The sequence below is a fragment of the Ruditapes philippinarum genome, unplaced genomic scaffold (assembly GCF_026571515.1).
Source record: "Ruditapes philippinarum isolate M1 unplaced genomic scaffold, ASM2657151v2 ctg5778_1_1_1_1, whole genome shotgun sequence".
In the NCBI taxonomy this organism is placed as follows: domain Eukaryota; kingdom Metazoa; phylum Mollusca; class Bivalvia; order Venerida; family Veneridae; genus Ruditapes; species Ruditapes philippinarum.
Genome location: NW_026865662.1, coordinates 50,491 through 75,863, shown reverse-complemented (window position 1 = coordinate 75,863; position 25,373 = coordinate 50,491). Strand labels below are relative to the sequence as shown.

Sequence of the window (25,373 nt, the reverse complement as noted above, 5' to 3'; positions counted from 1 at the left end):
TGGTGATTGGTCATGATCAGTAGATGACCCCTATTGATTTTGGGGTCAAGGGGTCAAAGGTCAAGGTCACATTGACCTTGTAAGCAAAAACGGTTTCCGATCAATAAATAAAGAACTTTAAAGCCTAGGAACTTCAAACTTTGTATGGTGATTGGTCATGATCAGTAGATGACCCCTATTGATTTTGGGGTCAAGGGGTCAAAGGTCAAGGTCACATTGACCTTGTAAGCAAAAACGGTTTCCGATCAATAACTAAAGAACTTTAAGGCCTAGGAACTTCAAACTTGGTATGGTGATTGGTCATGATCAGTAGATGACCCCTATTGATTTTGGGGTCAAGGGGTCAAAGGTCAAGGTCACAATGACCTTGTAAGCAAAAACAGTTTCCAATCAATATCTAAAGAACTTTAAAGCCTAGGAACTTCAAACTTGGTATGGTGATTGGTCATGATCAGTAGATGACCCCTATTGATTTTGGGGTCAAAGGTCAAGGTCACATTGACCTTGTAAGCAAAAACGGTTTCCGATCAATAACTTAAGAACTTTAAGGCCTAGGAACTTCAAACTTGGTATGGTGATTGGTCATGATCAGTAGATGACCCTATTGATTTTGGGGTCAAGGGGTCAAAGGTCAAGGTCACATTGACCTTGTAAGCAAAAATGGTTTACGATCAATAACTAAAGAACTTTAAGGCCTAGGAACTTCAAACTTGGTATGGTGATTGGTCATGATCAGTAGATGACCCCTATTGATTTTGGGGTCAAGGGGTCAAAGGTCAAGGTCACATTGACCTTGTAAGCAAAAACGGTTTCCGATCAATAACTAAAGAACTTTAAGGCCTAGGAACTTCAAACTTGGTATGGTGATTGGTCATGATCAGCAGATGACCCCTATTGATTTTGGGGTCAAGGGGTCAAAGGTCAAGGTCACATTGACCTCTTGGGTAAAAACGGTTTCCGATCAATAACAAAAGAACCCTTAGACCTAGGAACTTCAAACTTGGTATGGTGATTTGTCATGACCAGCAGATGACCCCTATTGATTTTGGGGTTAAGGGGTCAAAGGTCAAGGTCACATTGACCTTGTAGGTAAAAACGGTTTCCGATCAATAACGAAAGAACCCTTAGGCCTAGGGACTTCAAACTTGATATGGGGATTGGTCATGATCAGCAGATGACCCCTATGATTTTGGGGTCAAGGGGTCAAAGGTCAAGGTCACATTGACCTCTTAGGTAAAAATGCTTTCCAATCAATAACTTAAGAACCCTTAGACCTAGGAACTTCAAACTTGGTATGGTGATTGGTCATGACCAGCAGATGACCTATTGATTTTGGGGTCAAGGTGTCAAAGGTCAAGATCACATTGACCTTGTATGTTAAAACGGTTTCCGATCAATTAACTAAAAAACGCTTAGGCCTAGGAACTTCAAACTTTGTATGATGATTGGTGGTGACCAGCAGATGACCCCGTTTGAGTTTTGGGTCAAGGGGTCAAAGGTCAAGGTCACATTGACCTTGTAAGTAAAAACGGTTTCTGATCAATAACTTAAGAAAGCTTAGGCCTAGGAACTTCAAACATGGTATGGTGATTTGTCATGACCAGCAGATTACCCCTATTGATTTTGGGATCAAGGGGTCAAAGGTCAAGGTCACATTGACATTGTATGTAAAAACGGTTTCTGATCAATAACTAAAGAACGCTTCGGCCTAGGAACTTCAAACTTGGCATGGTGATTGGTCATGACCAGCAGATGACCCCTATTGATTTTGGGGTCAAAGGTCAAGTTCACATTGACCTTGTATGTTAAAACGGTTTCCGATCAATTAACTAAAAACGCTTAGGCCTAGGAACTTCAAACTTTGTATGATGATTGGTCGTGACCAGCAGATGACCCCTATTGAGTTTTGGGTCAAGGGGTTAAAGGTTGAGGTCATGACCAGTAGATATTTGATAACCCTTATTAATTGTTTGATCACTGGGTCAGAAGTCATGCATAATAACCTTATCACATGACTAATTGGCTGCTGATAGGGGGCATACATGTTTTACAAACATATCTTGTTCTGAAGGTCTTGTCATTTGTTTCGTGGTTTATTTAATTTGATTAAAGTGTTCTTAATAGCATTGATGTGATGCTGTTTACCAAAATATGAGGATAATGTGAAATACTTAGTATAATTAAATGCTTATCAATTCAAGAATGTAATCTGGTTTGTGTCTCTCAATATTAGACGTAATCATGGTGATAATTTATGTGTCTAAAAATAGAGTGGCCTTTTATATGGCCAAGTGGTTAGGGTCACTGACCACCTATTGCTTTGCCATCACAGCTTGAAGTTTGAATCCTGCCACGGATTTTGAATACCTGTTCTTCACATAAGGTGAAGATGACTCATTCCTGCTAATTCTACCTGGACTGTTATTTATATTGATTTTCTGCCCTATGCTGATCACAAAAAGCCACATGGTAATTAGGCATAGTGAGCATAAAACTTAATTCTTGCACAAAGTTAAATTTTCTTTGCAGATGCTAGAGAAGAAGAAGAATGGATTATGGGGAACTCGTATACCACATGAATATAAGGAAAAGTACAACGAGGACCCGCCGGCAGAACTAATGAAGCTTGTAAAATCATGGAGGGATATTGCCAAAGTTGAGGCGTAAGACTGTTAAAATTATTAAACCTTGATCTGGCTTAACTGTTGTAGCGGCATTCTGCCTGTGGATGAAAAAACATAGTTTTTCAGCAAAAATAAAAGAAAAACTAAGCTTATGAAAATATGCTAAGACTTACCACACTAAATCTCTTACATGGACTTGTCCATCTTTCAAAATATTTGAGACGTAAGACTGTTAAAATTATTTTACCTTGACCCGGCTTAACTGCTGCAGCAGCATTCCACCTCAAGATGAATTAACATAGTTTTTCAGGGAAAATAAAAGAAAAACTAAGCTCATGAAAAATATGTTCAGCCTTACCTCACTACATATCTTAAATGGACTTGTCTATCTTTCAAAATAATTTAATTTAATAGTTATACTGTAGACCCGGATGTGGCAGCACAGACATGCCAGTTGATGTTGGTCTTGAACTGGTTGCATGGCTTGAATCTGTTGCTGCCAGCAGGCCATGTGTTTAGAGCAGGCCATGTGTTTAGTTATGAAATTTGTCGATGTTGACAGTTCATGTGATGCTAAATAAAAGTTTCATGCAAAGAAAGACAGAAGTAGATATTTCTTTTCCAGTTTTAGCTCGACTATTCAAAGAAATGGGAGAGTCATTGTACTCATCCCAGTGTCATGACTGGTGTTGCCATCATACTTGGGTTAAGATTTTGCATGCAAGTTGGTATCTCCAAAACTACTGAAGGAAATGAGTTAAAACTTCACACACCTATTTGAGAGCATAATAGGAGGTCACTATCCAAGGCCTTTAACACTTACATATATTTTGACAGATTTATGGCCCTTTTTGAACTTACAAAAAATTTTTACAGTACCAAGGGTTTTGTTTTACTATCAAGCTCGGAGATTAGTGGAGCACACTGTCCTACTTACAGCTCTTGTTATTTTCCAAGCTCCTGTTTTACAATCAAGCTCGGAGATTAGTGGAGCACACTGTCCTACTTACAGCTCTTGTTATTTTCCAAGCTCTTGTTTTACTATCAAGCTCGGAGATTAGTGGAGCACACTGTCCTACTTACAGCTCTTGTTATTTTCCAAGCTCTTGTTTTACTATCAAGCTCAGAGAATAGTGGTGCTCACTGTCCTACTTACAGCTCTTGTTATTATCCAAGCTCTTGTTTTACTATCAAGCTCAGAGAATAGTGGAGCTCACTGTCCTACTTACAGCTTTTGTTATTTCCAAGCTCTTGTTTTACTATCAAGCTCGGAGATTAGTGGAGCACACTGTCCTACTTACAGCTCTTGTTATTTTCCAAGCTCTTGTTTTACTATCAAGCTCAGAGATTAGTGGAGCACACTGTCCTACTTACAGCTCTTGTTATTTTCCAAGCTCTTGTTTCACTATCAAGCTCGGAGAATAGTGGAGCACACTGTCCTACTTACAGCTCTTGTTATTTTCCAAGCTCTTGTTTTACTATCAAGCTCAGAGATTAGTGGAGCTCACTGTCCTACTTACAGCTCTTGTTATTTTCCAAGCTCTTGTTTTACTGTCAAGCTCAGAGAATAGTGGAGCACACTGTCCTACTTACACCTCTTGTTATTTTCCAAGCTCTTGTTTTACTATCAAGCTCAGAGAATAGTGGTGCTCACTGTCCTACTTACAGCTCTTGTTATTTTCCAAGCTCTTGTTTTACTATCAAGCTCAGAGAATAGTGGTGCTCACTGTCCTACTTACAGCTCTTGTTATTATCCAAGCTTCTTGTTTTTACTATCAAGCTCAGAGAATAGTGGAGCTCACTGTCCTACTTACACCTCTTGTTATTTTCCAAGCTCTTGTTTTACTATCAAGCTCGGAGAATAGTGGAGCACACTGTCCTACTTACAGCTCTTGTTATTTTCAGTGTACCAAATACAGATAGAGAATTAGTATATCCAGTTATTGAAGATCCAAATATGGTATGTATTATACAACTTGAACGTTATACATATATATAATTATTATGTATATTTATAGTCATTTGTTATTCTCAGGAAATAGCTTTGCAGATAATGTTTTATATTAAAAAAAAATCATGAAATAAAGCTCTTTGCATCTTGCAAATATTAATAAATATTCTTGACTGTACATGTTTGCTTTTATTCTGTGAAAATCTACCACTTTGGAAAATATCCATTAACTAAGCATAAGACAGAAATTTTTTTTTTTGTTATGTATGAGTTTTTCTTATTTCTAAATGAAGTAGCACTGTATGTACAGTCCACAATGTTTTTGTCAATTGTATCAGTCTGGTGATGGGTTGTTAGAATATGATGACAGAAATACATGTATATTTAGCAAAACTTTGCTTTTTTATTCAATCGGAAGTAAGCTACATGAAAACAAGAAAAAATATAAGTTATTGTATACCTTGCTTAAAATGTTTCTGTTATCATATTCTAACAGCATGCATAAATTAAATTATAGTTTTAGTTTTAATATCTAGTCTGATAGTTTGAGTAACATGTAACCTTGGGACATGGGTACATACATATGTGTACTGTACTGGATTCAGACCATATGCTAGACAGGATGACTTTCTTGATGTTTTCCCTTTTTGAACCTGTATAAAAATAAAAAATATTTGGTGATAAAGTCACTTTGTAAATAAATGATTCTTTGAAATAAATTATTCTTAGAGATGCTTATGTACTCATTTCATTTAAGTGAAATTATGCCCATTTTTGCATTGTCAAGTTGTACTGAATTGACTTTATATTTAAAAAAATTGACTGTTTAAATGGTAATTGGCCAACAGTTGATATTGGAAATGTTAAGGATGAAATATTAATCTGCCTAAAATATAAAAGGGCTGGGGGGTATATAAATTGAACATTACAGGTAAATTCCAATGGATATTTACAGAAACCTTTTTTGGCCACTTGAGTTATTTATCATTCATGCGCAGCTAATTATAATATTATATGGAATTATGGCAAAATGTAAACTTATTTTGACTTTCACCTGTTCACTCACTATATACACTTGGACAGGCATGATGTCACTTTAAGAGAATCATATCAGATCAGAGGATGCAAAAAGAATGTTGTGACAACCAAACAATGTTTATTATTGGCCTTATTATGACAGATAATTATTAAAAATTGCTTTGTTCAGTGAAAGACCAGTAAATGAACTCCTGTAAATTGTTCATAGCATCCCCTTTTCTGGCCCTATTTATTTCTGTACTGAGACTAAATTTTTCATATTTCTAAGGTGTAATGGTTGTTAGCTATAATAAAAAAATATGCTGTTATTGTTTAGCAAATGGTTTGGGTCTAGTACGGTATATACTTCAATTCATTTTCACGTAGAAAACAATTCTCTAGTGTATATGGTATATATATTATATATAGTTGTAGGAATATGCAGTATAATCATGTGTTTAGTCATGCTTTTTAGCTCGACTTTTCTATGAAAAGGGGAGCTATCCTACTCGCCCCGGCGTCGGCGTTGGCGTCACACCTTGGTTAAGTTTTTCGTACCACCCCACTTTATTTCAGAAGTATTACAAGTATGGCTTTGAAACTTACCATACTTGTTCACCATCATAACCTCCATCTACAGACAAGAGTACATAACTCTGTCAAGGTTTTTGACAGAATTATGGCCCTTTTTTGACTTAGAAAGTGTATTGAGCTTGGTTAAGTTTTTTGTACCACCTCACTTTATTTCAAAACCATTGGAGGTATTGCTTTGAAACTGACCATACTTGTTTACCATCACGACCTTCATCAACAGACAAGAGGACATAACTCTGTCAAGGTTTTTGACAGAATTATGCCCCTTTTTGACTTAGAAAATACATTGAATATGGGTAAAATCCACTTATTGCCTTAACCCTTTGAGATATTGCTTTGAAACTTTTAATGCTATTTCACATCATTACCCCCATCTGTACGCAAGAGAAGGTAACTCTGTCAAGGATTTGTTTTAAAAATTAAGGCCTTTTATCGACTTAGAATCTTGGTTTAAGTTTTTAGTACCAGTCCACTTTTTGACTGAACTGTTTGAGATATTAATTTGAAAGTTGGAATACTTGTTTACAATCATGATTCCCAAACATGTCCAGGAGAAGGTAATTCTGTCAAAGATTTTATTTGAATTATGGCCCTTAACTGTCAATGTTTTGTATTATAGGCAAGCACTAAAAAACTTAAAAAATCTAAAAAAATTCATTCCTATCCACTTGTTCACTTTACCATAAATTATGTCATATAAACATTGCTGTAATATTCAAGGGTATCAAACAACTAGTTCACTTTAAAAATACAGAGATTCTTGTATTGCCTTTTACTGCAAAAACTTTTTTTATTGGCAAGCAATAAAAAAGTCGAGCGCGCTGTCTTACGGACAGCTCTTGTTTCTGTTTATACTGATAATAACGGTGTGCTGCTACTTTCCACAGGAAGACATATATTCATAAATCTTGTAAATGTACACATTTTCCACAACTTTATAGGTTTTGCAGTGTGTTAACCTTATTTCTTTTAAGAATTAAATGTGACTAAAACTATTTTTGTTGCTATTTTGCTTTGATTTGAATAAAATTTATGCATTTCACCTTAAGGTGAATGGAAGTGAAAATCAAGAAAAACAGAACACTCCAGATAACTCTGCTGTAAAAGCTGAAAATAAATCAGCTCTAGAATCACCATGTAAATCAGAAGTGAAAGATTTGTATGGTCTGTATGTTGAAACAAAAGATAAACAGAATTCTGTTTTAAAGGTATATAAATAATGTTACCTTAAAGCACCCAGATCTTTATGTGTTCTTTTTCTTGTAAAGTCAGAAAGTATTTAAAGAAGCTATCTAAATAAAAGAGCAAGGGCATAATACTTGCCTATGCCAATAATGTGAACTGACTCTGAGCTATGTACAATAATGACTATATGCACCAATACAGTATTCTAATAACATATTTGTTTGTTCTATGCAATTCAAACTTGTTAATATTCACATAACAATAACTCATGCTACACTGAACAGTTACAATAAACAACAACACTACACTATTTAATTACTGGTAACAGTGCAAGAGTACAACTACACTTTACTTTAAAATTGCTACAACTTCTAGAAACAGTTCTGCCTTAAAATTACTAGTAACAGCTCAAATTACCATTTCTAATTACAACTACACTTAACCTTACAATTTCTTTATTACAAGTAAATGTACCATTCACAGCTTTGCATTACAATTATTAGTATTAGCTTGTCTCATATTTGCATTACAGTATTACTATTTACAGCTTTACATTTTAATTACTAGTAACAGCTACAAATTACCATTTCTAGTTACAGCTACACTGCATCTTTAAACTGCCTATAACAGCTTTGTCTTAACTCCTTTACTTTACCATTACTAGTAATAACTTTGCTTTGCAGTTACTAGTAATAGCTTTACCTTACTATTACTACCTTGCAATTACTAGTAACAGCTGAATTATCTTACAATTACTAGTTACAGCTTTTCCTTACAATTACTAGGTACAGTTTAACCATACAATTACTAGGTACAACTTTACATAACAGCTTTACCTTACAGTTGCTGGACCCAGCTTAACTTCACAATAACTAGTAATAGCTTCACTTGTTTGTAACTGTAGCAATAACCACAAATGCTTTTAACACACAACTATTTACAATTACTGTAATACATTGGTGAATGATGATTGCATATCAAGTAAAGTTAGATAGAAGAATTAGTTACTATTACTTGTATACTAATGTAGAAAGCTTGTTTTGAATCTTATTGTGTGGTCAAATAGCAATATAATATACATGTACTTACTATTAATTTTTCAATTTGGTATTACAATTACTCATTACACTAACTTACCGCTAACATTCAGTAGTTAGTTCCATCCACAATCTTAAAAAGTAATTCTGAGTAATTATGCAATTACTATTACTACTAATAAGGCTAATTTAAGAATGCATTATGTTTACAATAATCAGTCACTGTATTGAAGTTTGTTTCAGAATAAAGAACTAACATTGCTGAGGCACCATTGGCAGAGTGGTTAAGGTTGTTAACTTCAAACCACTTGCCCCTCACCGCTGTGCGTATGAATACCAACAGGGACTTTGGATTCTTTCATATGAGGAAGCTATCCAGCTGGCTTACAGAACGTTGGTGGTTCTACTCAGGATGCCTGAAATAATGCTGGAACGGCCCCTGGGGTTTTTCCCCCAAACCAGAAAAAGCGGAAAACCGCCCGCCAAAAATTGACCTTTCCCTGTGCCCCAGTTGGACTTTTAAAAACCCAATCAAACATACAAACAAACTAACATTGCTAATTAAAGAATGGAAGATATTTGCTATAATTCTTCACTGTATTGATATATGTTTTCAGAATTTAGAGATACCAAAGGACCTACAGATCTCGAGTAATGATCCTGTCACAGTCTATATGACATTTATATACAACCCTGGTTATTTCTGTGTACAAAGAGAAGACAGTATTATAGATACAATTGCTGAACAGCTACAGACCCATTGTCAGGTTAGATATGTACTAATATATTATATAAACAAGGGAAGTGAGGTAATGGTTTGTCTGAATATATTTGTATGTATAATAAATGCCGGTGAAGAAAGCCGAAAGGCCAAAAGCTACAGCAAATTCAAATTAGAGTTTTTGATTATATACGACAAATCAGAGATTTTATCTTTAATATGAATGAAAGTAAATGAATAGTTAGTGCACTGTTTAAAGTGTGAAACTAAAAAACAACGTGTGAATCTAAGACCAAAGTGTAATACTATGGAAGAAAGTGTGAAACTGAATAAAGTGTGAAACTGGGGAAGAAAGTGTGACAATGTGGAAGAAAGTTTGAAACTGTGAACAGAGTGTGAAGCTTAGTACAAAGTTCTAGAATTTGTGAATGAAATGTGAATAAGAATAGAGTGTGACCTGTGAACAAAGTGTTAGTGAAATGTGTACTGCTGAAGCATTTAATTTGTATAAAAGTATCTCCTTAAGAGTTGCAACCTTATGCTAAGCATCATGGACTGGAGTCCTGAGACTTCCCTTACAGTCACTTATAAAGCTAAATTAAATCTGTTGACCTGTATGTTAAAATTGCAATATTGACAAAACAGTATGGGAAATGGGAGATCCCTCTGAAGCAATGAAAACAACAAATGAAGATAACAAACTCAAGATTATGTTTTCTCATGAGAGATAATGTAAAAGTGCAACATCTATTATGCTCCCTAGCACTGGCTTAAGCACAATACAATCTTCAGGATTACATGTGCTTGAGTAAGTGTTCTCGAAGAACCAGAAAAATGTTACAACATTGAAGTGAAGTAAGGGGGAACCTTTTAAAATGCATGCAACCATTGGTTTGATGTTTATTGTTTATGCAGATATGAGAGCTAAATTATGTATTGTTTGATGCCCTAAATTTGTCCTTGTCCAAGAGTCAACACCATTACTGTGTATGTTATATAGTCTCAACAAATATCCGTTAAGAAAGAAAATAGTTGAATATTTTTTAAATATCAAATGTAAATTTGATATATCTGCAAAATTTCTTCATCATAGAATGCTTGGATCAATAGAAAATATAGTGAATCAAACTAGCACTGTAAAATGCTTAAGATAACAAATCACGGTCATCCGTGGATAATGTTGCTGTAATGGTATGTTATTCTATTGCTCACTGTTTGATTTCTGTTTCTCTATAGTCAACAAGCAGTCCACCGAGTAAAGATTTGGAGAAGGGGAGATATTGTGCGGCGTTATTTAGTGGAGATGGTGCGTGGACGAGAGCTCAGATTCTTCAACATAGACCAGATGTAAGTCAGTATGAATCTCAATGTCATAGATGTTGAATGAATGTTATCCAGAAACTCGGCAAATGTGCGTTTTTTCCAAGCTAATCCCCGGGTACAAACATACTTTTACTAGTTTATATATTCATGGTGCACTACCAGTCACAATAGATTATTCAACCTGTTGCACTTATTTTCTAAGCTGTAATTGTAAAAAAGTTTATTTCTACCCCTGGATTAGCTCGGTATTTTTAGTTCTGGAGTAAGTCCATTCATTCATGTGAGGAAGTTGTCCAATTATCATAAATAAAGGTTCTCCACTCATGCTTGAAATGATGATGATGAGCATTGCAGCTTCATTTATTTATGTTTCAATACAACAGGAAAAGTTTCATATGACCTTTGCAAAGTTGATGTGGCTTTAAACTCAAGCAAAAAATTAAAAAAGGACATGAGGGAGAGAGAAAAAGTAAACAAAGTATCTCGTCTATTGATAAGTGTTATAGGCGTATCAATAGAAAAAAAAATTTTTCTTTGTATTTTGATATTGGAACCCCTAAAACTCTGATTGGACTGTTTCAAATCGGAATTCTGATAAATTAATTACACACATACAGCAGTATAAAGGATTAATGGATTAATCATGTCATTGTAACAAAGGCTATCAAGTTAAAGCTGTAAATTTTTTCTATATTTTCAAACCTTAAAACTTTTGTTTAATGTTCAGTCTGATTCATTGCATTCAAAATTTCTGAATTGTGAATACTTCCAAACTTTGAACTTTTTGACCTATAATGGTATCACAGGTGTTCACAATTACACTGTACTATATGTAAATTATCATTTGTCTGTGGAAATGCAATATTAAAGGGACTCCACTGACGTTTTTCGACATGACAGGACTGGAAATATTTTTTAAAATACATGTAAATATTCCATTTGATGTAGGAATAGGCCAATAACTTGTGTGCAAAATTTCACATCATTCATTTTCACGTTTTTTTCCAGAATTTAAATTTGAAAAAAGAAAAATTACTTAAGTTGAAAAACATTGCAATTTTCATTCAAACTGGGCTAAGAATAGCTTAAAAAAATATTATTTACAATTTATTACTGAGTATCTATCTTAAATTATCATTTGCATATTTTTCACTTTTAAGTGTCAATGCTGATTGATGTAAGAAATTTATATTTGATGTATTTAAGCTTTTTGACCTCAGTTGATTTCTTTTAAGTAATAAAATATTTTGTATTACAGGGTACAGTGGAACTGCTGTTTGTAGATTACGGTAATGTTGAATCAGTTAAGGAGGACGATATACGCTGGTTGTCTCCGGAACTGGCTAAATATCCGTGCCAGGCCATCAGCTGTAGTCTGTATGGTATACAGCCATTACAGGTATGATAATAGATTGTTTTATAGTTTGGTGACCTATAAAAGGTTTATAGTTTCATAGTTCAGAGGCCTTTCTGTTGAAAATGTGACAGAGTTAAACTGTAAACTCATACATGCACAGTGCATCTTTATGAATGAATTGCATTCTTAGGATGGCAACGTTTTGCCATTATTGAATGAAGTTGTAAATCCTAATGCCTTTACAAGAAAAAAGTGTGATATGAAAATATCAGATCTCGTAATTTCTTCCAGAAATATGATTCATTTTTATTATGCATGAAAAGAACCAAACACCGGCTGTCGTCTCAGACACAAATATCTAGCTCTCATGTAAATGTCTAGCGGAAACTCAACAGAGCCTCATTACTGCCATAAACAATTACCCACCAGCTAGATATGCTGGTCTGTACTAGTAGCCAGTGTAAGATCCTTACATTGATATATCGATGGCCGAAAATAATATCAAAATGTCAAACAGTATTTCAGGGTGCGTGTATAAAATTTGTAATTCCAGGGTGAGTCAGAATGGGGAGAAACTGCTTCCACATTGTTTGCTGATGAAGTACAAGAACAAGCACTGATTGCCATTCCACAAAGTGCTTGTGGTAGGAAATTACTTTCTTTAACATTTACTCACTGTCTTTTACATGAATTTTTTGACAGCTTTTACATGAATTTTATATTTCTGTGGTTTTCGACATGAATAAGGCACTTACATGAATATTTCCATACATTCCACATGCATGTACATGTAGATATTGACTTAGGCAACTTACATGAATATTAACATACAGAATTTTATAAACATAAAAAAAATGAAGTATACAATGGTCAATTGAAAATTTGATCAGAACACATCATGTTTGAATAAAACATAATTTTTTTAACATCCTTTTTTATTAAAAAAAATAAATAAAAGCCTCCAACATTTAATCCGTTTTTAATTTGACAAAGTTTTTATTTTTGTTTAGCATATAGTTAAATGGACGTTGCATCATTTGTTGTTTTATAAACATCAATTTTTTCTGAAGGAGACAAAAGGTCGAAAACTAAAGAAATGTCTTTGTTTTATTGAACTGATTATATATACTATTGAACACCCCTCCTGTAACACTAGTATGATATGGAATGTTTTTGTATTGCAGATGATATGTTAGAAGTTGTGATATATTTAAAAAGTGACGAGAAACTTAGCATAAACGAGAAGCTCATACAAGCTGGTGTTGTCATGGCAACAAAAGCCGATGAAGACTCACTACATCCTGGTAAATAAATTATGCTTATCCATTCAGTTAATGCAAGTAATAGTGCAAAAATATGATATTCTTTGGTCTTCAGAGCCTGAAAGTTATGAAATCCAACTTCTTAATGTCTAGGCCTAGACTTATACTTGAACTTGAATTCTCTGATTTAATTGGGTCAGTGTTTCATTGTTAAGTATGTGAACCATTAAACACCACATTATTTGATTATTCTAGTCCAACTATTGGAAGAATAAGGAAAGCTACTGTAATACCCCAAGTGTTGTGTCGCACTTGGTTAAGTTTTTGTGAGAGGGCTGGTATCTCCACTACTACTTAAGGGAATGGGTTGAAACTTAACACACATATTTGAAAGCATAGTAGGAGGTCACTTTTTAAGGCCGATAATTCTAAACATGGATATTGACAGAATTATGGCCCTTTTTTAACTTTAATATTCCTGGCTCTTTGTTTTACAATCAAGCACAGAGGATAAGTCAAGCCACACTGCTCTACTGACAGCTCTTATTAAAATAAATGAAATTAACAAACAATCCACACAAGCACGAACATTCAGTAATTATTCATTGCATACGTTTCAGCTAAATGCCTTCATAAGTGCAAAACATAATAAAATTACAGGAAGCCACATCACTACGGAACATGCTTTTAAGGTGCAAAACACATCGTTCTGGCGTTTAGCGGCAAAAAAATATGATAACCTGTAGAGACAAATATTTATGCTATAAATAAAGCTGGTACATGAATAAAAATGAATCATTAATGATTCAGTACAAGATAGAAATAAGATAAAGGGTTTTCAAGAAAAAATTATTAATTTACAACAACTTATTTTCCGTGTTTTTCAGTTGATCTTAAGCTACCGGAAGACAAAGAGTGGGATGTACATGTTACGTACATAAGCTCATCTACGGAGTCCGTGATGCTCAGACTGGTTGGTGAAAACTACAGTGATAAGCTGGACAGTTACCAGTCTAAGTTACAAGAAGCTTTCAGGAACAGTTCTCCAGAAACTCCTATCACCGAGGGTCATACCTATATTGCATACGACGACGGCTTGTATCACAGGGTGCGAGTTATGTCAGTACAGGATGGAAAAAAGGTAAAGGTTTTAGTGGTTAAGATGTCGGCCTTTCAGTCTAAGGTTTAGATATCAGTTTAGTGTTCAAGACCCTACTGTGCTACAACCACTTAATCTAGGGTTCGAGTCTAAGTCAAGTGTTCAAGTCCCTTTGGGGTCACAACCAGAAAATGAAATCGATAGTTGTGGAAATAAGCTTCAGGCTTGACTTCCTATTTTTAGTATTGTTCAGACCAAAAATGTAATTGCTGCCTTTTTCAGTGCTCTTGCTAAAATTTAGTGTTTAGAGTTGCGTATTATTAAATTAAGTCTCGCATTTGAAAATATTTGTCATGATTAATCAGTGGCCAAGTGGTAAAGGTTGTTGACTTCAAACTGCTTGCCTCTCACTGCTATAGGTTCGAATTCCGCCAGGAACTTTGGATTATTTTATTAAGAAAGCTATTCAGCTAGCTTAAGGAATGTCGGTCATTATACTCCGATACACATTATTGCCTAAAATAATGCACACGAGGCCACTTGAGGTCTTCCTCCACCTGTTAAGCTGGAAAGTCGCCATATGACCTATGTGTTGGTGTGACATAAAACCCAAAGTACTGATGAAGCTATCTAGCAATTTGCTTCTTTAGAATTAAAAGATATAAAATACATGTTGTAGTTGAACTTCTTATGTTTGTCACAGGAAATACTTTAATTTTATTTTCTTATGTTTGTTGAAGGAAGTACTATAATTTTATTTAAATGATGATTATTTGTTGTATTATTCAGATTCAGTGTTATTTCTTGGATCATGGTGATACAGATGAGCTGATTCCAGAGCAACTGCATCCAATAGACCCCCAGATAAACAAAATGCTCCCATATCAGGTGAATATACCAAATATCAAACTCGAGTCATTCTGTTTAACCATTAAAATAGAGAATAAAGAATTCCTGAAGAACGTTCAAGACAACAAAGTTGACAATGTTACAGGCTTCATTTGATGGAGCCTTTCATGGACATAACTTGCTGAATTTCTTTAATGAATTTGTCCCAGCCTACATTTTTGGGACATTCCATGATCAATTTTTTGGGACATTCCATGATTAATTTTTTGGGACTGACCATTATCAAATCTTGGGATGTCACAATAAAAATTTAAAGTTAGTCAGCCAACAGTGTCTTCAAAACAAATAAAGTTGAGTGGCAAGCTGTTGTTCACAATAGATTAGTCAATCTTTTCGCTTAATTTTTGAAGTTGTAGCTGTAAAAGTTTGTTTGTTTGTAGCCCCGGATTAGCTGGGGAAAAAACAAAATATTCCTAATCAAAGATAACATCTATTAATTTCAACTCGTGTGACATCCTATATTAATAACATCTTATTATCAATTCTTTTTCTTTAGGCAGTTGAAGTGTGCTTATACGGTCTAGAAGAAGTGTCTACTAACATTACTGCACTGGAGAAAATCTGTGACATTGCCCTTGGTAAAACTTGTGTTGCCGAGGTTGTTGACAGGTAATTCATGACCTTTGCATGACCTTTGACCTTGAATCTCAATTTGAAATGTATTACTAAATACACAACTTTTTGGGAATGTATTAGGTATACTTTCAGTCTTTTTAAAGGTTTAAGTGTTTTGTGGAATTACTTGACATTTGACAAAGCATGTTAATGTATGATAAGGGTATCTTCTCATTTCTAAGAAGAAAAAAAAAATTTTTTTTTGAAAAGGATGTCATTTTCATTATTAAATATTCAGCCTACCTAGGCTGCATAGATTACATGTCAGTTTTTAACATTGTACATAGAGGATATTGTAGATTAATACTAAATTTATTGAAGGAGTTGAATAAAAATCATATAATGCAAACCTTTGGTAAGCGTAATATTAATTTATTATTTTATTCGAGTTCGATAAATTTGGTATTGAATTTACACAGATATAATATTCTATTTATCACATATCCAAAAAAAAGAAATTTTTTTCATTGACACGCCTATAGTGTAAAGCTAACATTAGCACACTTCAAAGCTATTTTTGTATATAGCACAAATAACATCAAGTCAAAGTGTGCAGTCTGAAAAAGGTTTCAAAATACTTGAATTATATTGGAATTTGAAGTGTATTATACATATACAAAATGAAAAGTAAAGATTAAGTTAAGAGTGAGAATATGTTATTCATCCAGTAGCTGGACATATTATTCATGTATTGTGTGATCGAGTGTGAATGCATCTTTTTCCCGGCCGTTTAATTCTGTGCGGCCATGACGAGGGTCACAACTATATTTTGTTATATGACAGTAGTGCTGTATAGTTTCAGAATAGACAAACATGATTATTAGGATTTAAACCGAAAGTTGAATTATCAAGTTCAGAAAAATGTGTTAAAAGGAAAGACTGAAAATGATACATGCTTGGTTTTTTTTTCAGGGAAGGTCGACCGAGCGTGATTCTATACGACACATCCGAAGACAATGATATTAACATTAATGACACTATCCTACGTACAATAGAAGCTGAAGGAGGTGGTATCGGTACACCGAGAACCGAATCACCGAGTCCGGCAAATTCTGCTTCATCCACACCCCAGCGAGTTCTCTCTCCGTTACCCAGACCTGTCGATACCACAGAAGATTCTATTCCAGTTAAAAAACTTGATACAAATTCCAATCCGGTCATTCAAACTAATCAAACAAATGGTTTTACATCAAGTGTTTCTAGTCAGCAAGTTTCTCCGAATGTGTCACAAAGTTCGGAACTATCTCAGAATTCAGACGCTAGTGTAAATTCTGACATTTCGATGAAATCAAAATCAAGTGAGTTTCTCGATAATAGTCAAAATGTGAGTCGACCAATTTTGGGTCGAAGTCCGGGGGGCCAGAAAAATTCCAACGACAATGAGTCTGTTCCGAGACCATTCCAGATTCCAGAAGTGGGTGAATATCTAGATGTACATGTGGCCTTCGTACATGATCCATCCAACTTTGTTGTGAGTATAAAAGTTTTGATGATTTTCTTGACCCAAAGTACTGCGAATTCACTTATATTCGTGGGCATGAAATTTCGTGGTTTTATCAAAATGGGCATTTTCATGGGTTCTTAAATTCGTGGATTTTTTTTTCTTAAAAAAAACTTTAGTAACCTTTTGCAAAGTAATCTTAAACTTAATCGCGAACATTTTTACTTACAGCATGTACATTTCTTAACGTGTCACACAGCGCTTGTCAATAAATTTAATCCTTGCCTCTGGGCATAACTCTTAATATAGCACAGTTACTGCCAATAATTGGCTGCAATTAACACATTTATGTGACATGATATGCACCTCCATTAGACTGCCCTTGTAATTCGCCGATGTAAACTTCGCATAATTTAATCGACACCTGACATGTTTTAACCAGTTTAAAAAGTTTAAACCCTGAATTGGTCTTACCATATTTAACAGTAACTACACGCAACGTCACAGCGACTGTGTAAATTTACATGCATATAAATTAATCTGAGTTAATAACACGAGTACTGTATGTGTGGATCTAGAAAAAGTCGTCGGCGTCTTTCATGTTTATGTTATAGCATTCGCACAAATACAGATTAAAATTCATTTAAACTGAATCAATTAAAAACGACAAAAGAATGTACAATTCATCTGATTTAGCGATTGTATTTGTCATAGTTTTGTGTATTTACGACATTAATATCAAATAGAAAAATAAGAATTCCTATAGAAGGGCCAACAAAATTGAAAATGTTGCAGGCTCGGTTTCAAAGACTTTTTTAGCTCACCTGTCACAAAGTGACAGGGTGAGCTTTTGTGATCGCTTTTCGTCCGGCGTCCGGCCGGCGTCTGTCCGTCCGTAAACTTTTACTTTATATGACATCTCCTCATAAACCACTAAGCCAATTTCATCCAAACTTCACAGGAATGTTCCTTTGGTGGTCACCTTTAAAAATTGTTCAAAGAATTTAATTCCATGCAGAACTCTGGTTGCCATGGCAACCGAAAGAAAAAACTTTAAATATCTTCTCTAAAAAAAAACCTAAGAGCTAGAGCTTAGATATTTGGCATGAAACATCTTCTAGTGAGTGTCTACCAAGTTTGTTCAAATAAAAGCCCTGGGGTCAAAATTGGCCCCGCCCCAGGGGGTCATTGATTTTCCCTATATGCATATAGTAAAAACTTAAAAAATCTTCTTTTAAAGAACCCAAAGAGCTAGAGCTAAGATATTTTGCATGAAACATCTTCTAATGAGTGTCTACCAAGTTTGTTCAAATAAAAGCCCCGGGGTCAAAATTGGCCCCGCCCCAGGGGGTCATTGATTTTCCCTATATGCATATAGTAAAAACTTAAAAAATCTTCTTTTAAAGAACCCAAAGAGCTAGAGCTAAGACATTTAGCATGAAACATCTTCTAATGAGTGTCTACCAAGTTTGTTCAAATAAAAGCCCTGGGGTCAAAATTGGCCCTCCCCCGGGGGTCATTGATTTTCCTTATATGTGTATAGCAAAAACTTAAAAAAATCTTCTTTGAAAAAACCCAAATAGCTAGAGTTTAGATATTTAAGCATGAAACATCTTCTAGTGTGAGTGTCTACAAAGTTTGTTCAAATAAAACGCCCGTGGGATCAAAATTGCCCCGCCCTGGGGGTCATTGATTTTCCTTATATGTGTATAGCAAAAATTTGAAAAAACTCTTCTGTGAAAAACCCCCAAATGGCTAGAGTTTAGATATTAAGCATGGAAACATCTTCTAGTAAGTGTCATACAAAGTTTGTTCCAAAAAAAGCCCTGGGGTCAAAATCTGGCCCCGCCCTTAGGGGTGTCATTGTTTTTAACTATATATGTGTAAAGTAAAAACCTTAAACAAATCTTCTTTGAAAAAACCCAATGAGCTTAAGATGTTTAGCATGAAACATCTTCTTTACGGGTGTCTACCAAGTCTGTACAAATAAAAGCCCTTGGACTAAAATTGACCCTGCCGGGGGGGGGGGGGGCATCAGGGCCATCATGGCCCTCTTGTTTAATTAATAAGAGCAAACTGACATTTTTATAAGCCATAATTATTGGATTGCCTGGGTTCCCATATTAACTCGATTATGTCAAGTATTCTTGTTAACACAATCAACAACGATCAAGTGTGTATATGCTACCGACATTTGTGAAAGTAAATTGAGAACATATAATCAAGTTTATTTTTCAAGTTTCTTAAATATTGCAAACAGATTTAATCTGTCACTAACCTGATTATTTGTACTGTATGTATATACATCCATTTCACGAAAATCGGCCGGAAATGAGCCGACGCATGTTTGTAATATATAGAACAGACACAGGGTAAGAAGTATTTGTTGGGATAAAAATTCGTAGGATCTTAAATTCGTCGATTGACCTACCCACGAAAACCATGAAAATTCATGCCCCACGAATGATAATGATTTTACAGTATTAAATTTTGATAAGTTTCTAAATCAAAGTTGATTGAATATTCTGGTAACTTTTATATTGATTAACATTTGTATCTTGATTAACATTTGTATATTGATTAACATTTGTATATTGATTAACATTTGTATATTGATTAACATTTGTATATTGATTAACATTTGTATATTGATTTACATTTGTATATTGATTTACATTTGTATATTGATTAACATTTGTATATTGATTTACATTGATTTGTTGAGTAGGAGTTCTGAATCTTGCTTGTGACACATGATCATCATGTCTAATCCATTAATGTCAAGTTATTTTAAAATCCATCTAGGAATGACAAATTTGTTGAGCAGACATGGCCATCAACACACTGTTATGAAAAATGAGCCGCATCATGACAAAACCAACATAATGGATTTGCGACCAGCATGGACCCAGACCAGCCTGCGCATCCGCGCAGTCTGATCAGGATCCATGCTGTTCGCTTACAAACCCTATAACAAATAGAGAAGCTGATAGCGAACAGCATGGATCCTGATCAGACTGTTGGTTTTGTCTTGACGCGGCTCAAATCATTTTCTCATCTTAGTTTGACCTTTATCTTTGACCTAAAAAACTCAAGATCATATTTTTAAGTCCTTTGTGATATGAAATTTGCTTACCGTTCTGCAGCTTTAAATCATTTGTGCACAAAGTGCTGAAGGAAAGAATAAGAGTTATATGTCTTGGGTATTTAGACTCACTGTTTCGAGGTTAACAACTTTGTCCTTATTTTGAAATATACTTTATAAAATTGGAAAAAGGATTATCCCTAGGAAGCATTAATAAAAAAATAAATAACATGAAAACTGCGGACTCGGTTTGATTGAGTGTGTATATGAGGGATAATGAAAAAGGGAAACATCCCCCATGTTCCCTAGCACCGTCTTGAGGGATACTTAATTTTCAACACTTTAAGTGCCAGACTCAATGTCCCCCAAGGACTAGAAAAATATATAACAATATTACTTAGTTCACTAGTTATTAATATCTTGATTAAAAACTTTATTGTACCAACTAGGGTAGAAATCTAGGCTATAAAAGTATATACCACAAACATTCAGAAGGAGAGAGCTATTTTTGTAAGATTTCTACTTCCATCACAAAATAGATTTCATTGTGTGTTACATTTACATACAACTTTCAGAATAAAAGTAACTGGTAATAAACTATACTATTTATGTTTCATTAAAGGATAACATTGGTGTCAAGTATATTTGATTGAATAAAAATGTTACAGATTGTTTTTTATTACAACATTTTGTAGTGCATTCCGTACAATGAGATGGCGAAACTCAACACATTACTACTGGACATGAGGGCTTATTATTCAGTGCAGACAGCAACTGTAAGTTTTACATCTGTTTGATTGTCATTTTAATATCCCTTAAAATTGTATTTTATTTTTATATTCCTTAAAATTCGATTATTTATTTACATATCAATTAAAAATGAATTTTTATTTTCATATCCCTTAAAATTGGATTTTATTTTCATATCCCTTAAAATTGGATTTTTATTTTTGCATCCTTTTAGATAAGATTTTCATTTTCATATATGTCCCTTAAAATTGGATTTTTACTTTCATAGCCTTTTAAGGATTTTGAATTATGAGCTCATGGTGAAGGTTTCAGAATGATTGCTGTGAGTTGTTTGTGATTCAACCGCAATTTTTCATATGACGTCTTTTGATTAAACTTGTCTCAAATTTGATCAAACTTGTCTGCCATGTTCCTTGAATGAAGTTATAGCAAAATTGTTTGAATGGTTCTTATACATTGCATATCTGGGTCCACAGAAGCTAAAAATAGATTTTATAATTGCAATCTTTGTAAAATCTTGTCCCAAACCATAAGACCTAGAACTTACATGCTTGTCATGTAGGGTTGTTAAGTGGACCTCTTTGAATTCTTTCATGTGAAAGCAATTTAGCAAACTATAGCAAAGGTCATTGGTTCTACCTTTGTTGAATTTTCCAGAACTTATGTAAATAAATAAAAGAAGTAGTTGACCAAAGGTAAGGCTTGTTATTGCTATATTATAATGTTGAGGTAACATCAAAGCATACAAAAATGAAATTTTGAGTTTTATTTCTATGAGGAGAAAGGCTTGTTTCAGTTTAACAGAAGGTGTATTTTACAAGATGTGTTTTACTTAAACTTCAATCATATATTATTCAGTGCTTATATCATTTCTGTGTTTTATTTTTGCAGATGACTGAGTCAGAAATAGAAATAGGAAAAGTGTATTCCGGACATAAAGATGGCATCTGGTATAGAGCTAAAGTGTGCAGTATAGTCGGAACAGATTTAGTGAGTATTTCCAGTTCCTTTTACCGTTCATCTTATCTGGTAATAGCAGCTGATTTCAATTTACTTAAAGGTACATTATGTCACTTTAGTGCATTAACGAAATAAGTCCTTCTTGATTTAATAGGAGTTAATCAGTTATTGCACTAAGGTGATGATAATGCCACAGAAACAAATAATTTATTTCGTCTTTTTCCTGCATGGGTTGATGGTTTTTATGATGTGGGAAAGCAATTGCAGCAAGCTTTTGGAAGGTTTTTAGTTTTAAACATTTTCTCACCCTTGCTTGAAATAATTCACAGAGGTAGTAATTCCTTTAAAAAGTAAATCTGAAATAATGCCCAGAGGTATTTTTAGTCTTTCTCTTCAGTAAAGTTATACTCTGGCTACATTACCTTCAGAGATAATTTAAATCATTTTTTATGCGGTATCTAAAGAGAAGTTTTAAAATGAAACACTTTCAAGTTAAAGTAATGCTTGTTTAAAAATATTTCTTATCTATAGGTATAACGCAAATGACATCACGTGAAAATATATGCATGACCGTGCAATACCGTTTTTAACGGAGTCGTACAATCAACATGGGTATGTGATAAGAATTAATACTAAACAAAATTAATAAACTTTAAATGTAATATGTTTTATCTTATAGGTGTCAGTGTATTTAGCAGATTTAGGGGAGTACACTGTAATGATGATTTCAGAACTTCAACCTCTCGTCCCACAATTCTGCAAACTTCCACTTATGGCCTTCAACGCAACACTTGGCAGTAAGTTTTGAAAAGTTTTTCTTTTTGAGTTCTATTAGTGATAATAACAAGCCTTTGGGATAACTAAAGATGTACCAGTATGTTCTTTAGGACAAGAATTGAGGTAGCCCATTAAGGACAAATTTAGAGTAAGGCTCTTTAAGACAGGTAAAGATGTACTACATTGTAGGTCCTTAGGACAAGTAAAATTAGACCCTTTAAGACAAATATAGAGGAGTGTCACTCAGGAAAAATTTAGAGGTTGGCCCTTTAGAATAAATATGGAGGTATGTCTTTCATGACAAATTTAGAGGTAGGCCCTTCAGGACAAATAAAGAGGCAATCCCTTTAGAACAAATATACAGGTAGGGTAATTAACACTTGCACCTCAAGGCTGTGGCTTTGAATCTTGCCAGGGACTTTGAACTCTTTCATGTGAGGAAACTATCCAGCTAGCTTATAGAACATCAGTTGTTCTACTCTGGAACCCATTTAAGCCTAAAATAATGCACAGAAGAGAACTGAGGTCTTCCTTCACCAGTAAAGTTTGAAAGTCACCATATAACCTATAATGTGCCGGTGTGACGTAAAACCCCAAAAAACAAACAAACAAGCATTTGAGGTCTTCCTCTACCTGTAAAGCTGGAAAGTCGCCATATGACCTCTACTGTGTTGGTGTGACAGAAAACAAAAAAAAATCCTAAACTAAAAAACAAAAATTGGTAGTTCACTTTACAGTTTATGTGTTGCAGCTAATACATGAAAAATAGATTTAAACTATGTATACATTGTATATTTCAGGCATAATGCCAGAATCCGGGGATTGGTTTGAAGCGGCAAAATACAAGTTTATCGAACTTGCCCGCGAGAGGGACTTAATTGCTCTGATTCAAGGAAAAGATGAAAGTACGGGTGCCGTTGTTGATTGTAGACTTATCGACACTTCAAATGAGAATGAAGACATCTGTATCGATGAAGTGCTTGTAACATTACAGTATGCAAAACTAAAATAAAAAGTGCGTAAGATAATAAGTTTGTGTATTCTCAAGTTTTATAGGGAAAAAAAGTGCTAAAGACTCCTTTCGAGAATATATAAATAAGTTGGACAGTAAAAAAAAATAGATTTTAATAATTAAGTTCAGTGTATATACTATATTTTCTATATTGGCTACTGAAATAAAGCAAGCACATTTTGAATTATCATATAACAATTAAGTACTTATGAGAAGGGGTTCAAAAAGGACCTTTTTTGTAGATGAATTAATATTTTAATTACAATGAGAATACATTTGTGTTTCAGCAAAGGTACATCAGTCATTCTAAATGGACACACAGACACACACAAATAAAAAATACTTTGTTGGTGCTGTGTCACTAATAAAATGTGATGGTAAAATTTTGAGCAATGAAATTTTATGATCATGTGATAATACTGTGTAGAAGTGAACTTTGGAAGACAGTTGAATATAGTACATGGAAATACGTCCAGGTTGCAAGACGTGCTCTCCTTATTTCTTGTTATTTTTGAAAATGTTTAATGTAAAAATTGGTTTATTTCGAAATCTTTATATCACAAGTCATGAAAATAAATTCACCTAGGGAAAACAAATTCATGAACACCTTGTACAAAGAATGTCTATCAATGAAGTTGTGGACTACATATATGATGTAGAAGATTTTCACCGTAATGTAATGGTCATTTGTAGAGAGAAATTGTTTTAAATTATGTCTTTCAATGCATCAAGAAATGTAAGAAATACATGGTGTTTTTTTAGCTCACCTGGGAACAACTTATTGTGCTTTTTAAACAGCAGACAAGAGACCTAGGGCCATTATGGGTATCTTGTTGTTGTTTTTTTATTTACTGTTAACAAACAACATTTATGATGAAAACTGCTCTAAAAGTTCACCATCGGTATTTTTATGAAATCTTTTCATCCCTAGGGCAACTGAGTGCTCTTTTTTTTGCTTTTAATTTGCATTTTTGTACTTTCCTAAGGAATAAAAAAATTGTATTTCAAGGTCTTGCCAAGGATCAAGCATGTAGCTTTTGAAAAAATATCAAAAACACATTCATCATTTTCTGTAAGTTTTTAACTTCTTTCTTGTTTTAAAGGATTAAAGTTGAAATCCAACTTCTTGATTTTATATTTGATTCATTATGTGCCAAGTTTGGGTGTGATGTTGCTTGAGAAAAACAGAACTTTTCTTATTTGAGAAAATATTTCCAAATACACAAAGAAATCATGATATGATTGATCTTGGTACATAAAGTATATCAAAATTGTAAAGTAATAGCCAAAGTGCTATTGACAAAGTATAAATACATGTACATGTATACTTTTTTATTTTGAATTAATACTATTACAAGGTTTATGATGCAGAATTCTGATAAGTCATACCCCGTGATAGTATTGACCAATTGAAAGGCTGTATTTCACTTGCAGCACTGGGATTAGCTAAACCTTGTGAAAGTATCGACCAATGGAAAGGATGTATTTTACTTGCAGCACTATGATTGGATAAACATTGTGATAATATTGACCAATGGAAAGCGTGTATTTCACTTGCAGCACTGGGATTGGCTAAACCTATAGGCAGTATTGCCGAATTAAAGTGAAGCATTTGACATAAAGCTTGTTAGTCGGTTTCAGGTGTTCGTTTAAA

At 34.1% G+C, this 25,373-nt stretch overlaps 1 protein-coding gene across 7 annotated transcripts in view; it reads left to right on the top strand.

The window, feature by feature from the left end:
* Positions 1-24,275, top strand: part of LOC132729949 (tudor domain-containing protein 7-like) — a 44,547-nt gene extending 20,272 nt beyond the window's left edge. For 3 of the 7 annotated variants that reach the window (XM_060715788.1, XM_060715787.1, XM_060715784.1), the window contains 16 exons: positions 2,530-2,663; positions 4,530-4,584; positions 7,236-7,394; positions 9,026-9,175; positions 10,366-10,476; positions 11,711-11,851; positions 12,363-12,453; positions 12,994-13,113; positions 13,959-14,212; positions 14,960-15,058; positions 15,576-15,688; positions 16,607-17,165; positions 20,916-20,996; positions 21,862-21,960; positions 22,610-22,727; positions 23,508-23,965. In XM_060715788.1, coding sequence (XP_060571771.1) covers positions 2,530-2,663; positions 4,530-4,584; positions 7,236-7,394; positions 9,026-9,175; positions 10,366-10,476; positions 11,711-11,851; positions 12,363-12,453; positions 12,994-13,113; positions 13,959-14,212; positions 14,960-15,058; positions 15,576-15,688; positions 16,607-17,165; positions 20,916-20,996; positions 21,862-21,960; positions 22,610-22,727; positions 23,508-23,719 — 2,496 coding nt within the window. In that variant the 3' untranslated portion in view covers positions 23,720-23,965. Of the gene's footprint in view, positions 1-2,529; positions 2,664-4,529; positions 4,585-7,235; positions 7,395-9,025; positions 9,176-10,365; positions 10,477-11,710; positions 11,852-12,362; positions 12,454-12,993; positions 13,114-13,958; positions 14,213-14,959; positions 15,059-15,575; positions 15,689-16,606; positions 17,166-20,915; positions 20,997-21,861; positions 21,961-22,609; positions 22,728-23,507; positions 23,967-24,006 lie in introns of those variants that run through there. The other 4 variants (XM_060715790.1, XM_060715789.1, XM_060715785.1 and 1 more) reach the window with 3 other exon arrangements.
* The last annotated feature ends 1,098 nt before the right edge of the window (positions 24,276-25,373 follow it).